Source organism: Puma concolor, chromosome C1 (genome assembly GCF_028749965.1).
Source record: "Puma concolor isolate L17-30 chromosome C1, mPumCon1.1.hap2, whole genome shotgun sequence".
NCBI classification, from domain to species: Eukaryota; Metazoa; Chordata; class Mammalia; order Carnivora; family Felidae; genus Puma; species Puma concolor.
In genome coordinates, this window is record NC_141674.1 from 192,622,601 (window position 1) to 192,640,901 (window position 18,301).

At 40.8% G+C, this 18,301-nt stretch overlaps 1 protein-coding gene across 4 annotated transcripts in view; it reads left to right on the forward strand.

The window, feature by feature from the left end:
• PARD3B (par-3 family cell polarity regulator beta) overlaps nt 1-18,301 on the forward strand; it is a 1,009,985-nt gene that overhangs the window by 930,743 nt on the left and 60,941 nt on the right. Inside the window, exon 22 of one of the 4 annotated variants that reach the window (XM_086719410.1) lies at nt 2,328-2,467. The exons of the other annotated variants lie outside the window; for them this stretch is intronic. Within the exon in view, the coding sequence (XP_086575536.1) occupies nt 2,328-2,375 (48 nt within the window). The 3' untranslated portion in view covers nt 2,376-2,467. Of the gene's footprint in view, nt 1-2,327; nt 2,468-18,301 lie in introns of those variants that run through there. 4 annotated transcript variants of the gene reach the window in all.

The window sequence follows — 18,301 nt, forward strand, 5'->3', positions numbered from 1 at the left end:
GTAAAGTAATTATATTGCACAGGATCCTGAACGAAGTGCCAGGAGGGAGGTGGGTGAGGGATGAGATGTCGAAGTAGAAGGTTATGACCCAAAGGTGAGATTTCAGTATTGATATTGACTATGACCTGCATAAAAGAATTTATGGGAAAGCCAAAATGAACTTCAACCTGATTCCATGTGTAAGATTGCATAAATTGCAAATTCAGTGCAAGAAGATACGACATTCTAAATTCCCTTGCTTTTCTTTTTCCAACTTATGGGACTTGAGTTCTTTTGCCATAATTTATACTAATTAGTCTTTCCACTTAAATCAAAAGGGGAACTGCAAATGTAGCCGTCCCTTGTCTGCTCCTCATTAGAGACAATTAGGAATTAGAACAAAAACACGTCATAGAAAAGATAAGAAAAGCCACCCAGAGAGAGAAACGTGAAGCAGGAAATGATCTTATTGAACCAGACAAAGAGAAACTGATAGCCTTCAAGATCCATCCCTTGTCCAACTGAGGTCTGAACAGGGTCTGAAGTAACACCGCCTGGCCATGCCAACCTCCCCTGCGGTATCCTCATCTGCGTTTTTCATATCTCCTGTCATATTGCATTTATTAAGAAATGTTCTCGCTCTCTAAATCCAATTCATTAGTTTCCCTCCATGGATAAGAGGTATGGCATTACTGATGAGAGAAAAATAAGTCCTAAGCTAATCAGCCTTGGTAAATTCCAGTCTTACACAATATTATCATAGAAGCTTTCTCCCAGAATTCAAACAGGGTACAAAGACACAGAGAGGGACCAGCCGGGTGTGAGATGTCCTAACACCACTCTTGGAGCCCTGCTGTTTATATCACTTTATGCTTTCCCAAAGGGGGAAGGAGGAGATCAGGGAGCATTTAATTGCCTTATAAACTGATTGACAAATCGGTGATCTGATGCATATGGATGATCTTTTTAGTGAAATGGCTCAGAAGCTGCTAACAGAGATCATCAGGAGCCATGATTTGCACACCCTCCACGGGGTTATTACGGAGAAGCGGAAGGATGGGTTGATTATTATCTTTCCTTCTTTCTGTTTTTTTTTTTTTTTCTTGAATGTTTTCTTCACCTCCAGGGAAATGCATTCTAGCAGCGTGAGCACCACTATTAATCAACACTTGTAGCAATAATCAGTGAGTGAAAAATGGTGACCAGAATCTGTGAATGCACTGACATAACTGTCTTCTGAGTTTTCCTTTGTGATCATGCCTTGGCATTCGAACATGGATAATTTATACAAAATTAATGTTGGCACCTTCTGAGGTGCAAAGATTTATAGAAGCAGTGCTTACTTCTTCATCCATTAAAAAAGAAAGAGAAATCGTTTCTGGTCATGATGAATAATATTTTAGAGCCTTTAAAAATATACTCGCGATCTTCATGTTTCTTTGTGTTGTGTTCAGCCAGCCTTCACTTTGGAGCATGGGTGTTATGAGAGGCGAAGCTGTTGTAAGTTCTTGCTTCCGGTTTTCCCAGAACTTTCCCCAGGAGGGGGTGTGAAAAATAATCAAGAATTCAAAAATACCTCAGGTCCCAACATCCTTCTGAGAGCTGTCTGGTGCTGTTGGAAATGCAGGGGGGTGGGGAAAGGCTGCGTTACTCGCCACACCTGGGAGAGGAGCTGTGGAAATAAAGTGACTTGGGGCCGGTGAGGACACTTTGCACGAGGGAGGCCATTTTAAAATATGGTTGCCACTTTCACTCGACCAAGCAGCCTTTCAATTCTTAGCATCCCCTGATCAGTAAGATAAATCCTGGCGTGTCAACACTTTGAGAATTTCTCTGAAATTTCACTGACTTGGAATGGGCTTGCCTGGAGCCCAAAGAAGGTCACAAAGCCGCAGGACCACGTCTTAAAGAGTGATTGATAGACCAGGACTCATAGGAGCATATGACACCAGCCCCTTGTCTGAGGATCGCTCCTGTCATTAAAATCAATGCAACTTAATTAAAGCAAATTACAGATAGATATGTCTATAAATAAGATATTAAAGTGTGCTGCTGAATATGATAATTGCTGCATATTTAGCAATCAGTGTGTGTGTTCTGCTTTTGCCAGGAGGAATTCCTTTCAGTGGAATCAATGGAGCTTTATTAAAAACCATCCAAATTAGAGGGAGAAACGATGAGTGTTATAATAACACAAAATCACTGTTTCAACTTTCACTGCAAAGAAAGGAAAGCAAAATATGTCCATCCCTCTTTTTTCATGCAAGGAAAATATTAGACATATTCTCTTTAAGATGTGGATATTTTGAATTTATACATTTTAATTTTTGTATTCTCTTCTCCCAAAGGAAGGCGGAGGGAAAGTAACAATCATAAATAAAACAATTCGGCAGTGAGACTGAAGTGTGAGGAACACGCCAGTGCCTGGATATACTGTTTTATTCTTTGATGACAGAAGACAAATAAATGAAGGCATACTCTAAACAGAGCTTTAAGTGGCTTATTTTATTCTCCTGGTCACGAGATCCTTGTGCGTGAAATTTTTCGTAGGTTAATTCGAAGTAATAAATGTTGGAAATAAACACCCATTTTCATCACCTTCCTTCCTTCTCTCACTGCTTTACCCCTGTCACCTTTTATCACATGTAAGAATTAAGCTTATGGCCGAGAGACTTCTTTTTTCAGGTTAATTTTAAAATAAACATTTTAGGGGCGCCTGGGTGGCGCAGTCGGTTAAGCGTCCGACTTCAGCCAGGTCACGATCTCGTGGTCCGGGAGTTCGAGCCCCGCGTCAGGCTCTGGGCTGATGGCCCGGAGCCTGGAGCCTGTTTCCGATTCTGTGTCTCCCTCTCTCTCTGCCCCTCCCCTGTTCATGCTCTGTCTCTCTCTGTCCCAAAAATAAATAAACGTTGAAAAAAAAATTTTTTAAATAAACATTTTAAAAAAATCATTCATCACCTAATTTAAAAGTCAATACCAAAATGTAACAGTTAACTAAATCACTCCCACGTGACTAGAATCATTCTCGAATTTAAGAAAATAAATACTAAAATTACAAGAAGACAAAGATTTCAATGAAGAATGTTCTAAGAGATGAAAAAAAGGAAGCACTGGACAACCAGCCACTTCTAACAGACATTTAAAAGGCATTTAATTTTTTTTCTAGTTTTTATTTAAATTCTAGTTTCTTAACATAGTGCAATATTAGTTTCAGGTGTAGAATTTAGTGATTCATCACTTACCTGTAACACCCAGTGCTCACCACATCAAGTGCCCTCCTTAATGCCCATCACCCCTACCTACCTCCCTTCCAGCAACCTTCAGGCTGTTCCCTGTAGTTAAGAGTCTGTTTTCTGGTTTTCCTCTTTTTTTTTCTCCCTATGTTCATCTGTTTTGTTTCTTAAATTTCACATATAAGTGAAGTCATATGGCATTTGTCTTTCTCTGACTGACTTATTTCACTTAGCATAGTATACTCTAGTTCCATCCACATTGTTGCAAATGGCAAGATTTCATTCTTTCTATGGCTGAGTAATATTCCATTGTGTGTGTGCATGTGTGTGTGTGTGTGTGCGTGTGTGTGTGTGTGTGTGTGTGTGTGTGTGTGTGTGTGTATCACATCTTCTTTATTCATTCAACCATTGATGGACATTTGGACTCTTTCCATAATTTGGCTATTGTTGACAATGCTGCGGTAAGCATAAAAAAAATAAAATAAAAGGCATTTAAGAAGACTTATTACATTGGGCCACTCTGTGCATTTATTACTTGTCTCTGGAAAGAGAAGACAGAAAGAAAAAATGGGTAAAAAAGGAAAGTAACAAAAGAAGAAATGAATGTTTAGAAATGCGATTTTTAACTATTTCACTTAAGCAAATGTTGATTTATTGAATGTCTTCCAAGCACTGGTGTAGGCGATGAGGAGAGTAAAAAAATTCCTGTGCTCATGAAACTTACGTTTTTGGGGAGAGACAGACAATAAATAAGTGAAGAGTAAATATCAGGCCATGATCATTTCCTCGAAGAAATATAAAGCTGTGCTAAGGGGCTAGAACGTGTCGCTGGGCCAAATGTGCTGTGTTATATATGGTGGTTGGGGAGAGCTTCTCTGCAGAGGAGTCATTTAAGCAGAGACACAAACGTAGTGAGGAACGAAAGCATGTGGATATTGGGAGCATGTTCCAGGGAAGTGTGAGTAGGAAGGCCGTGAGCAGCGTGCTGGGCAAGTTAGAGGGGCAGTGAGGAAGGAGTGTGGCTAAAGCAATAAGAGTAAGTCAGACCAGGAGGGAACAAACCAGAGAGGTGACTAGTTCAAAACTGTATACATCGTTTGGAGCAAACTTGTTAAGTCCACTACTTAACCATCCTCCCCGATGGTTGTTATTTCTAATTTTCTAAGACGTATATACAATGCATAATACTCTTGCTTAGGAAAGAGTAGAAAGGGTTGGCAATGGGTATAGTTTGCTTTGTTCTTTTTAAGGCCCGACTGAGGCAAACGATTTTCAGGAGAGATGACCTATGATTTCATTCCAGACTATCTATGCCAGAGGCCATTCTACAGACAAATTGGTTCCTAATTATGACACATGGGTTTGCCACTCCGTGGAGGGTGTGTGCCGGTGAGAATGGAGCTCTGCCATGTGTATTTCCTGTCTCCGGGCCCAATATGCAGACACATCACCCCCACAATCAAATGTGCTGTGCTTCCTTCTGAGGTTACCACAGGCGCTACCGATGACTGCAGCCACCTCCAAATTCTGCAGGTGATGGAAAAAGGAAATAGTCACAGCCACTGAGCATGTACATCACGGGTATCTAATCCCTGCCTTTTCCTTAACACGTGCTCCATCCTTGTGTAACTGTCCTGCAGAGCGGTTCCCTATCCACAGGTAGAGAGAGGAGCAGAGTCATGGTCCTGAGACTCGTAACTGGGAAGTCTTACTGCCTACAGATGTTATGGGAAAATTCGAAACTAACCTATCCTTTGAACCACAGTGAAATACCACCTCACACAGGTCAGAGTGGCTAAAAGTAACAACTAGGGAAACAACAGATGCTGGCGAGGCTGTGGAGAAACGGGAACCCTCTTGCACTGTTGGTGGGAAAGCAAACTGGTGTAGCTGCTCTGGAAAACAGTGTGGAGGTTCCTCCAAAAATTAAAAATAGAACTATCCTACAACCCAGCAATAGCACTACTAGGAATTTATCCAAAGGATATAGGAGTACTGATTCATAAGGGCACATGTACCCCAAAGTTTATAGCAGCACTTTCAACAATAGCCAAATTATGGAAAGAGCCTAAATGTCCATCAGCTGATGGATGGATAAAGAAGATGTGGTTTATATATACAATGGAATACTACTTGGCAATGAGAAAGCATGAAATCATGCCATTTGCAGCAACATGCATGGACCTGGAGGGTATTATGCTGAGTGAACGAAGTCAGACAGAGAAAGATATATGTTTTCACTCATATGTGAAACTTGAGAAACTTAACAGAAGACCATGGGGGAAGGGAAGGGGAAAAAAATAGTTCAAACAGAGAGGGAGGGAGGCGAATCATAAGAGACACTTAAATACAGAGACCAAACTGAGGGTTTGTGGGGGAGGGGGTGGAGAGGGGAAAATGGGTGATGGGCATTGAGGAGCACACTTGTTGGGATGAGCACTGGGTGTTGTATGTAAGCGATGAATCACAGGGATCTACCCCCAAAACCAAGAGCACACTGTATACACTGTGTGTTAGCCAACTTGACAATAAATTATATTTTTTAAAAAAAAGATCCTTTGAGATATGCACTAACAGTAGTTTGCAACTCGGTTATTGGATACACAAAGGATGGCCAGTGTGGTTCATTGTAACTTGTGAGTATTCTGTTCAAACTGAATACTAGCATTCTGGTCATACAATAATACTTCCACTGGGATATGTGTAGCATAAAGAGAAATACATTTGCTTTAGAAGTCTCTGAAAATACTGATATAGGACCTGATTTAATGGGCCTCTTTAATTCATGGCTGTTTAAAAGAAAAAGAGATTGAAGACAGTATCCAGTGAAAGGTTTCCCACCCCTAGAGATAGGTGAGTTCACTCCACCATCCCTCTAATTTCCTCTTTTGTACAAGGTAGTTCTGCCCACACTGCTGCTCTGCTGTAACTCCTCAAGCAACAGTCAAGCTCCCATGTTTTAAGGATCCCTGATTTCCATGACTCATAGAAATCAGCCATTAGAAACACATTACAGTGTTGGGTCATTTTTCCCTGGAGCCTTTGCCATTGTAAACATGCCCGATGACACTATATTGTGTTCAACCACAAGGGTAGGTTGAGAAGCGATCAGGTGAGTCTAATAAAAACCTGGCTGCAAGCCTAACGAAAATTGGAGTGGACCTAAAAAACTTTAATAGGATTGTTCTCTTTCTTGTAGTTTCTTGCAGTTTGATTTTCATGACTATCTGGGCAATTGGGGACTTTTAGAGGTATTTACTACGGACAGGTACTGAATTCTCATTGAGTGAGAATGGCAAGGTAGAACAAGTGTGGCGCCTGTTAACTGAGTTCTGCGCCATTGAAAATGTTGCATGCTGAACTGAATTTTAATTTTTAAAAAAAATGACTTGGTTAACTTTCAAACCACATGCTCCCATGTTTCCAGGAATGGCGTGAAAAGTGTTCCATGTCTATTCTTTCCAAAGCATTGAGTTCTCATGCTCCCATTTACATTTTGCTGCTCTTTGAGTTATGGTGTCTGGTCTCTGTTCCTAAGGGCAGGTGAGTTTACTCATTCTTTGTTTGGATGAGTTGCTCCCAGTGGATGACCCTCAAATTGAAAATGATGTTTCCCCTGTGAACTCCCCAAGTTTAAATTCAGTGTTCCTCATACATTCAGTAACTCATTTGTGGATTGCTAGCATAATTTATTTAGTTTTGCTGTCTGCAAAGTAAAAGTGAGTTTCTTATAGCCCTTGGGGAAGATGCTCAAAGAGACCCAGTCCCTAGACTATGTTGGACCAGTTGACGGAATCAGGAGATGAAACTCTACTTCCTTCCAAGTGACTTGGATTAGTACTGGTGTTATTTTCCATACCAAAGTCCAATTATATGATGGAGGATTTTTAGTAATTGGGCCCTTTGGATTTTAAATCCTCTCAGGTCAGTGCCCCTGAGGATAGCCTTCAGTAGGAAGGACTCTGGGGCTTAGCACAGAAGGCAAATCTGATTTATAGATGGACATGGCATTATGTCTGTCACAAACACATTATGAATGGGCGTTATACATTTTCTAATGTACAGATCAACCCCACCCCCTTGGGAAATTATCCATCATCCTAATGGATTACACCGTAGTAAGTTCCTTGTAAAATTCATCCTAAATTTTCACTTTCTTAATTTCATTACATTGATAAGCAGAGATCCCTGTTTATACTTTGTCTACATCTGAGGATGTTAGAAGAATTAGACTAAAGTTTATAAATCACCTCACAGCTCCCCAAATGAGCCCATGGAAATGGTAAAAAGCAGTCATCGATAATAAATAGGTGCTGATTTCTGCTCAACATTCATACTGTAGTGGGGCACAATGAATACTCCCTCAAATAAGTAGATATTTTTCTTTTTAAATATGGGAGGTCACCTAAATGGCACTCAACTAGCATTTCCATTGCTTAGCTGCCAAAGTTGGGACTTTGTTTCTTTGCCTAGAAAGAATCACATTGGGTGTTGGTTTCTGTTTTGTTTCTTTTTCTTTCTCCTGTCTGCTGACCTCCTGCTACATGATGCTTCCCTTCAGACTCTGAATCTTTGCTTCTCCGGAAGAAATGCATCTGGGGTCTCCCACCACAGCGTGGCTCTAAATCTGGGATTGCACTCATTTAGGAAAAGTCATCAAAAGACTGTGGTAGGACTTCTCACAGAGTGGCTGAGGTCAGCAGGTGAAAGCAGACTCACTTCCTACCTGTGCACAGAGCCCCTTCTGCCCTGGGAGGGGACCCAGCTGTTATTCTCTCCCTACTCAGTCAATCAGAGTCACACACGAGGTCCCTGGTATTTATGTGTGATCGCGAACAGTTTATTAATGCTGTGAGAAAATGCACACTTCACATCTGTACTGTTGAATGGCTGAATCGCAATGAAGATTGTGTCTTGACCGCCCTCCATGCTGTAGAATTAATGTTCTCCATGAATCGGAGCGCTATATTGAGTTGTGAATAGCCTCTTGAGGTAGGCCAGCTAGGTTAATTCAAGTTTGTTTTCTTTGGGTACTTCAGGATTATGTGTCTCTCTGCTCGACTATGTTCCATCTCACCTTCAAGATGATTTTTTTTCATTTAAATGATTCGCTCTTTTAATCATTCAGCATTTATTGAGCATGAGATATGTGCTGGACAGCAAGTGTTAATACATATTATTATACAAGATCATTATAAGATAACACTCTAATTATTTGAAGGCTATACTTTAGGCTCTCAGAAAATAGGAAGTGAGAGTTCTGGAGAGTTTCCCAGGGTGGTGATGGGAAGGGCAAAGGAAGGGCTGAGCCAGGATAAGAAAGTGTGCAAGTGCATGGGGGTCAGGGAAGGACCAGTGGTTGGGAAGGTGCCTACAGGGCACGCAGGGTGAAAGAAAATGGGGCTGCAAAGATGAGGAGAAGAAGAATGACAATGATGATGACGACAGTAAACTGTGGATTTGGATGACATGTTTGGTAATTTAAACTTTATTCTAGTCATTGAGTAGTTTCTATGAACAGCATTAAGAAGACTGTGTACGTATGTGTATGTGTCTGCATAAATCCATATTTATATACATACATCACACATATATATGCATACATACACACAGAGACATATGCATATATCTATCATCTGATAAATATGTCACATCATTCCATCCACTCATCCTGTGTATAAAAAGCTCAGAAAATAGAGTCTTATGAGAGAAAGTAAGAATTCTCTTTCTCTCTCCCTCTCTTTTTCTCTCTTCTCTCTCTCTCTCTTCGTCTCTCTCCCTCCCCAACCCCCTTCTTTTTTTCTTTCTTCACTCTCTCTCCCAGGACTGTTTTTGGAATAGTATCACTGAAGAAGCTTCCATGGGCTTAGCCAGGGCTGGTCAGAGGTTCATAGAAATAAAAGCTAAAGGTCAGGGAAAAAATTCTCTCCAGGTGTTTTCCTTACCAAAAGAAAGATCTGATTCATATGTAACTCCAGCAACATTAGCAACAACTAAGATTTATTGAACATATAAGGACACTGTGTATGTATGATACCTACTGGGTAATTTGCATGCATCGTGCCATTTAATCCTCACAACAACCATTAGTAGGTACTATTATTAACCACATCAGTCTTGATAAATGAGGCTAATGAGGTGGCGCAAGGTTACGCTGTGGGTAGGTGATGAGATTCAAGCACAGCCAGTCTGGTTTGGAGTAGGTGCTCGCCCTGTGCGCTGGCCGGAGACCACGCCTCTCAGTGTCCAACTAGAAACTCCTCCCACAAGTCAGTTTCCAGTTAGAACCCAGAGGGACCTGGGACCCGGCGCGCTGTCTTAACAAGGAATGTACAACACCTGCCCTTTTCCTGGTCAGGGTAGTGGCACGGATGAGTCAGATGTATGAGAACAGACTTGGATCGTTGCAAAATCCTTCATGAATATAGTATGTGATGACATATAGTTCCTCCTATGTGTATGTAAGATCTAGACAGCACCTTTCTTTTTAAAGATTTTTTTTTAACGTTTATTTATTTTTTGAGACAGAGAGAGACAGAGCATGAATGGGGGAGGGTCAGAGAGAGAGGGAGACACAGAGTCCGAAGCAGGCTCCAGGCTCTGAGCTGTCAGCACAGAGCCCGACGCGGGGCTGGAACTCACGAAGTGCGAGATCATGACCTGAGCCGAAGTCGGACGCTCAACCGACTGAGCCACCCAGGTGCCCCTAGACAGCACCTTTTAGAGACAGGACAGATAGTCTGAAAATTGGTATTGACCCTTTAGGGGTCAGCCTCTAGAGTAAGCGTGTGCACACCCTGCCAGGCGCATGGATGCGTGCCCATGCGTCCAGGCCCCCAAGCCAGCCCTTGCTCCCGTCCCTGTCCTCCCCTACGTCCCCACCAGATTTTTCACCAAGTGGAAGCACAGCTGTTACAATTGATGACCAGCTGTTTGGGATTTTAACAACGGCTATTAAAACCCGTGCACAAGCACTGTTTCTGTACTATCTCCTCAGTAACGTAGGTACCCGGCTCGCAAGCTTTGATCGAGATCACTGAACACGGTCTCCAAAAATGAACGCACCCTCTCCCCCAGGCCACTGCACAGAGCAAGTGCTTCCTGCTCAAGTGGCGTCATGAGATCTCCGCTGGGTGGACTTCACAGAGAAGGCCGAAGGGAGGTTAGATGTGACTCAGGTGAAGTGTTTTCAAAGCTTCTCAGGCAGAGAAGAGGGAGGCTTTGATGTAGACTCCCTATTTGCAAAGCTGCTCATGAACAGAGGGGAGACTCTCGGCACCGGTCTCCTTGTATCCAAACTTTCCTCATTGAAATACCAGTATTCAGCTTAGACGGTAATTCCGGGAGAGGGTTTTTAGAAGCTGAGCTAACCACTGCCCGCTGCCCCTCCCTGGAATGGGACTGCCGCTGTGCCGTTTCGCCACGCCCCTTTCTTGGCTCATAGAAGAAATGAGCTGATTGTTGTTGTTGCTCTTTGTATATTTGCGTAATTTTATTTTTTTTTAATTTTTTTAAATGTTTATTCTTGAGAGGGAGAGAGCGTGCGCGACAGAGCATGAGCAGAGGAGGGACAAAGAGAGGGAGACACAGAATATGAAGCAGGTTCCAGGCTTTGAGCTGTCAACACAGAGCCCCACGCGGGGCTCGAACCCATGAACTGCGACATCATGACCTGAGCCGAAGTCGGATGCTTAACCGACTGAGCCACCCAGGTGCCCCTATATTTGCGTCATTTTATAGCCTGAGCAGAGTTCTTGATTTTGCAACATCATAATAAAAAACAGTGTGAATTGGCGGGTTTAGGGGTATGATTTGCAGCTGGTCTACCACTTCCGCTACTGGAAGCTTCAGCTAAAAGTATTATACAATTATCATATTTTACAGGACTCGAGCTGATATTTGCGTCTGCTCATCTTTGGTTGTGGCTTTGTAAAAAATACTCTCTTTTAACATTTTTTTTTTATTTGGTAGATGGATTGCCCAATATACTCACTTTATACACTTTTCTCTTCACGGTATAAATTCATATAGTTCAGTGCTATTGAAATCCAAGCACCCAAGGTCTAATTGACATAATAACACGATGAGCTATTTGGACAGTTTTTAGAGATTGAAAACAATGACGAAGCAAATGCAACCCAGGGTTATAGTAATATCTCTAACCATCCCCTTTTCACTCATTGCCATTATTTTGATTAAAAGGTCTACAGAAGCCACGGTGGTTGTTCAGGATGCAAAAATTATTGCAGAAACTTCCTCTATTAATGGAAATTATTAGAGGATGGGAATGGTACTCGAACAGCAAGAATGACATTAATTATGCGAAAAGCAATCATATTTGGCAGTTGGCAAGCACACATTATTCTTCAGCACTCTTCCACGGGTTTGTGTCCAGCCAGCATTAGAAACCTAAAAGCTTTTTATTTGGCAAAGTTTTCACAGCACTTGGACTTCCAGCTTCTAGATAAAAGATAATTTGGAAGTAAATGTCGTTGGTGAAATTGAAGAATTCAGTAATGAGTGCTGTGTAGATGAATTGATGCCCAATTAAACGATTATATCAAATCCAACTCTCAACGTTGACTTTAAAAAAATCATATTTTAAAGACTTTGAAAGCAATATGCTATATATATACATATATACATCTAATCAGAGGAGCAAAGTTGTATCACCAGCCTGGAAAGGAATGGAGTGCTCTGAATGATCCAATAGTGTGATTAATGGAGACATACTTAGGACAGGAATTACCCGAATGCTGTGAATTAGAAGCGATTGCAATAACGTAGCTTATTTTCACTCCATAGTTCCCTTTCTCTTGTGCAACCTTTCTCTGTTTCTCAGGGTTTTTATTTCTCTTTCTCTACACCCCTTTTTCAAGGCTCCCTTCTTCTCTGTTTTCCGCCATTTTGATGTTCTCACCACCTTCTACAGAATGTTTTTCTTATCCACTCCTACTTTCACCTTTTCTTGTCCCTTCGCAGCAGCAAATACGACCATTCAGAGCAACATCTGTTGCTTTGCTTTATGCATTCACATAATAAGCATTTATTGAGCACTTGACATGTGCAGGGCACTGACCTAACCACAGGAAGAGTTACCAAAACTTCCAGGAGTGAGCATTTGGGCACAGGCCCAAAAGCGTATGTTCAGCATCCATAAAATACCCACGGGGCTCAAGTCATTGAACATCCAGGGAGGGATGATGTTGCTACAGGTTACTGGAAAGTTAGGTTGCTACAGGTTACTGAAACTTTTATCTGCTAGTTAATAGAAAATCATTAAATGGGCGTGGGGGGTTGCTTTGGTTTTTCAAACCAAGTTTTGACACAAGAACATCAATTTTCAGAATGTCATTCATTTAATTCTTTTTTTCTCCTCCTCTTGTCTTCACTCATCTTCCTAGAACTTGAACTCGGCCTGCCGATACAATAGTCCGTTGCAAAATAACTTGGTTAATATAAATTTAAAGCTGTTGGGTGTGTGCTTTCAGCATTGACAGTGGCATGGGTCTGGTTACTTTGTAATTCCAGTAGGTGGTTCCACATTGAAGACACTATTCAGGTCAACAATAGCTATGCCCAGGGGACCCAGTAATCTATGCTACCATGTAAGGTTCTTCTACTCTACTATTATTTTCAGCTTATAGGAATCTTCCCCCACTCTAAACAATTATATAATTAAGGTTCCTAATGGTTTTGATTTATACACCAGATCCAAGTTTAAATCTAAATTGTTAGGATGTAAGTTTTAAAAATTATTTTTAAGGGAAAGGGAAAACTCAGAACCATGTAAACAAAAGAGCTTGAGAACGGCAGTCTTAATAAGACTTAACCATAGGACAGATGTCGTAAAACTTCCTTTAAAAGATTTTGGGGATCTGTGTTGTGCTGCTTAACAGGTCACGTTCAAAGAGATAGCTAGCCATTGTGTTAGCTGATTCTTTCTGTTAAGTGCCACTGAGTAGATGTGTGACACTTCTGCTTTATTGACTTGGTAAATATTAATGAACAAGGTGATAAGCCAGGCCTTGAGAATGTAACGGCTCAGAGAACAGATATTGTCCTAACTCCGATGAAGTTCGCCTTGTGTAAACCAAATTAGTACACGGACACCATGCATGAATATTGGAAGAAAAAAAAAACTGTACGTTATGTAGACTATTATTGTTTCTAAAACAGTATTTTACCAAAAATGACTTTTGGTGTACCAAACGTTAACATACAGGCACCCATCAATGCCTCCAGCTATATGAAATAACTATCGCCCGGTAATTGGAATTCAGTGAGATTGCGATGACCGTGAGCCCATGCAAAATGCCTGAAGATGGTCATCATTTCACATACCCCATCCCACTGCCACCATAAGCTCATGTGAATTTCAAGTCTTATGTCTCCGTTCTTTGTTTAGGAAATAGAGCAGCAGCAACTAGAATGATCACTGTCAACATACGAGGTGACATTGGGGGTGAGACTGAGTTCAGATGTTGGCCTTGCCAAAGGTATGAACCTTTGGCATGTTGCTTTAATGTTCTCCAAACTCTAGTTTCCTCGTGTGTAAGTGAGGCAGAGATGGAAATGATAGCACTGATTATAGCTCATGATACTGACTGCGCAGTATTGCAGAAAGTCATTTCTTTCTACTCATTTATTTTTAGTAATGGGAGTAACTGGAAGCTGGCCACCGAAAAGCTTGAAATTTTACATATGTTTATGCTGTTTAGTCTGTATAAATGCAAGTGTATTTTAAGTATACTAGGGAGCTGTAGTCAATGAATATCCTTTATAAGGCTTATTAGTTGAAAGAGATAGTATGAACTCATAAGAAATAATGTGAACAGGGGCGCCTGGGTGGCGCAGTCGGTTAAGCGTCCGACTTCAGCCAGGTCACGATCTCGCGGTCCGTGAGTTCGAGCCCCGCGTCGGGCTCTGGGCTGATGGCTCAGAGCCTGGAGCCTGTTTCCGATTCTGTGTCTCCCTCTCTCTCTGCCCCTCCCCCGTTCATGCTCTGTCTCTCTCTGTCCCAAAAAAATAAATAAAAAAAAAAAAAAAAAAAAGAAATAATGTGAACAAACTTACATCATTTTAAGATTTGGCATATTTTGAGGGTCAACTTTTTTCTTTTAGAATGAGTAAAGAACACTGACTGTCACAGAGTATAATAAAAATAAAACTGCAGAGGCATCATTAACTCACATATTACATCCAAGAAGCAATTCAAAACCAAATTCGATAAATACTGGACACCAGCATCTGGTGATTAATGTAACTAACTGAGACTCCACTAAATTCCGGCTTCCTCCGTTCCCAGAAAATACAGGACAGGTAAACGGCTTTATTAGGGAATGCTTTTCCTGATACCTTTTCGTCCTTTTCATCAGAAACTGTCTTCTCTCAAGTGAAAGTTTAGATTTCAGCCAGCGTTGCAATATCTCCATTTGTAGGTAGACAGATGGGGAAAGGAAATGAGATGGTATCTGGCTCTTTAATTAAAGATGTAGAGCCAGAGTTTGCTCTTCACGCTCACTGGCAAGACACATATGCACATGTGCACACACATGCACACACAGACACATACAAAGTGCATCTGATGGATGAAGCCAAATTTGTGAAATTGTATCCATAATCATAGTTTCTATGGTAACTGTATCTTAGGCCCAGACACAAACAGAGCTGGGCAGGAGATGTCTGATTTTATTTTCTCTGAAGACAATCAGAAGAGAGATAATTCAGGTTATCAGATGCCATGGCCCCGTGTACAGATGGCTAGTCCTTGGGTCATGCTAGCATAAGACTTAATGCTGCGATCCCAATAAATGCGTTATAATTTTACAATGTTGCAGATGACTTTGCTATCTTTGTCATTCAGCTTTAAAGTAATTATGTACCGACATATAGTTACCATATTAATGAGATGTACGTGGTTAACACAATGTGGAAACTATATGCAAGATAACTTGTATAAATGTGCATAAGTTAGAAGGGATTATAAGGATTTATTTTAACTCCAGTGTTCTACACGGGAGGAAAATATAGAAACAAAATGGTTAAAAGGCTTACCCAAGAGTTATTTTTAAAATATTTTTATTTGCTGTATTTTCTAAACTAGCAGATGTTCTAAACTAGTCTATAAACTGAATACCCAGCTATTTGACAAAATTACTGAAATTAAATTAGAGAAAATAAACACTTCAGAAATAATGGTTTGAAAGAGTGTGCGTACTTCTGCTTCTGCAGATAGCATATTTCTAAATACATATCGCCAACATAATATACTTCACATTGCCAAAGAGAAATCATTTACAACCTATTTTGATTAGTTTCTTTTTGCTTAAATCAAGTATGGTGAGTTTCGCTCCAAACATGTAGTGTTTTAGCAGAGTGTCTTTGTATTAGAAGATGCTCAAAGACAAGTTCATAACTTTTTAGGTATTTTCATCATGTTGATTCCTTCAAAAATCTTCCAGCCAGACCTATAGCTAAGTAAGAGGAATGTAATTAAAAGAAAGCTTCTGGAAACTGCTCAAAAATATCTGTCACGTTACCAACTTGAAATGAAAGGCGTATTCCCTAAAATGGCATCTAAATTTTTATACTTTGCATCTTAATCTTATGATGGGTCTGGCAGCATGAGACACGTTTTTGTGTAATGAATCTGAGTAAGACATATTGGTAAATGAGGATGTTATGCATAGGTGAGTAAGCTGTATTGCAACTTTGCACAGCCTTTCCATCACAGCAGCTTTTAAACTTCCCCAGGAAAATTGACTTAAGGGACATAAATTACAACACTGGCCAAAATGTGTCCCAACCTGTGGGAACTGGAAAACATGTTAATTTTGAATTGTTTCCGCTTTTTACCATCAGACATTTGCAGAAAATCGTGTGTGATTTATTCTTTTATTTGTAATGAATTGTTAAAAAATGTTTGAAAGGGCATTAAGTCTTCCCCTCTGCCATTAATCTGCAAATGGGAGAAATAGGGGGTTAAATGGCCTCTTTAGTATATTGCTTTATGAAACTGCTGACTCCAGCAACGCCTGGCTAGAAATACATACTAATTTAAGGAACCCTGAATGTAACCAGCAAGCTCCTTGCTTTTGTAGAGAAAAGACTAATAGCTTTATTTTAACAAGGCTCTTAACATCCCAGCCAGCAGCAGGCATTGAGTGAATGAAATTGGGAGAACTCCCATGGACTAAAAGCATCTTAATTCAGCGTTCCTCATACACCAGACCCTCCTGATAGGCTGTCATAGGCTGTCATAATCCAGCCAAAGAGGATCACCACTATAAGGCACACCAAGTGTGAGCCTTTCAAGTTGTTTTTGAATAAGCTCTCTGAAGTTTCTCTTCCTGAGCTTTACTAGCAGAGAAAGATAAATATGCCCAAAATCCAAGCCTAAGTTCTCACATTACATTGTTTTGGAAAAGACTAGGTTTCTCTGATGGCTTAAGTCAAAAGTATTTCTATCAGAAGTATATTTAGGTCATTACATTAAAAAAAAAAAAAAAAAAAAAAAAAAAAAAAGCCTGCATGATACCAAGTGAGAGAAAGGGCTTCTAAAAAAAAAAAAAAAAAAAAAAAAACTAATTGGATCAAAGCCGCTGACCTTATTTTTTTTATGATGAGGGAAATTACCTAATAAGGCTGGAAGCAGGAACATTTCTGAGTTTTACTGAGCACAAATGCCTGTGCCTGTTCTCTTTCCCTTCACTACTTCCTAAAGTGGCCTGACTTCCTAAGGACCCAGCTACAATTTATAATGCGTTTCTCTTTGGCAATCCTTGATCTGCAGTTTCCTACCCTCAATTCACAGCTCTTTGCAAGAGTCTTTGTACCCAACACAATAATCTGGATTGCCATCATTTCTGATTAGGACATGAAAGTTGATCAAGTTACAGGAGGAGATTAGATAAATTATGATTTACCTGTAAGTGGGATGTTGTATACCTATTCAAATTTATGCTTGTGAAATATCTAGGAAAATGTCAATAATAAATAGTTGGGGGGGAAACCGTATGCCATTAAAATATGTATATGTTTGTAAATGCTAACAGAGGTCATCTTTGGATGATTTAGGGAGAAAAATCAGCTCAGTCCGGTTTTTAAATAATGGAACACAAATTTATTCCCATCATTTCCATTAACTAACACTGCGTCCCTCAGGGAGAGGTCTTTTTCTCATCTCTAGGTTTTAGAGTACGTAGCACATGACTCCACTTAGGAGACACTGACAAATGTTGATTTACTTGAAAGTATTAGTCTTATTTCCTCAGCATGATAGCATAAGACAGTACAACCAGTGTTTGTTTTTGTTTTTGCTTTTGGGGGGAAAGCAATAAAGATTTTCAACACCATGGAGCCCTGCTTTCTCTCCCCATTGATCCACCGAAATCACTCTGAACAAAGTACCAGTCACCATCTCCTTGCCAATTCCCACATACACTTCTGTGGAACTTATGTTAGTCACTGTTCAGGTACAGAGAACAAAATCCACTCTAGCCAGTTGAAGCAGGAACAAATTTATGATAGCCTGCTAATGGGCTTGCAGACTCTTAAGGATGGTTAAAATACGGAATCTTGGCCAACCTTTCAGGAATGATTTCTCACGGCATGCTACAGAACCAGGCTACCAAGGGAGCTGTTGCCACTTCTGTAAGAAAGCTTTGGGCTCCAGAGCCACATAACAATGCCTGTATCAGGAGCCACCATAATTAGGAAAGTGCCACAATCAGAAAGCCACCGCTAGTGCTGCCATCTCCAAAGCTGGCTATAAAAGCTGCACTCCACCCTAGGAACTCGCAATGGCACGTTTGCTGAGACTGCCAAGGAAAACCTAGCACACCTTCCTTCTTGTCAGAGTAAAGGGTGAAAGTGTGGCCACTGCCTCCATGACCCAGCTTAAATCATACCAGTACACTGACTACAAGGGCATTCTGGGAAAGGCAGTTCTGAGCTCTGTCATTCAGGGTAACACTCTGCAAGGAAGGGGGTTTGGGTAAAGCACACGAACACACCATACTGACCACAGACCTTGCCTTGCTGAAGTTCTCAACTGCCTTGGACACTGTGGACCACGCCCTTGTTTG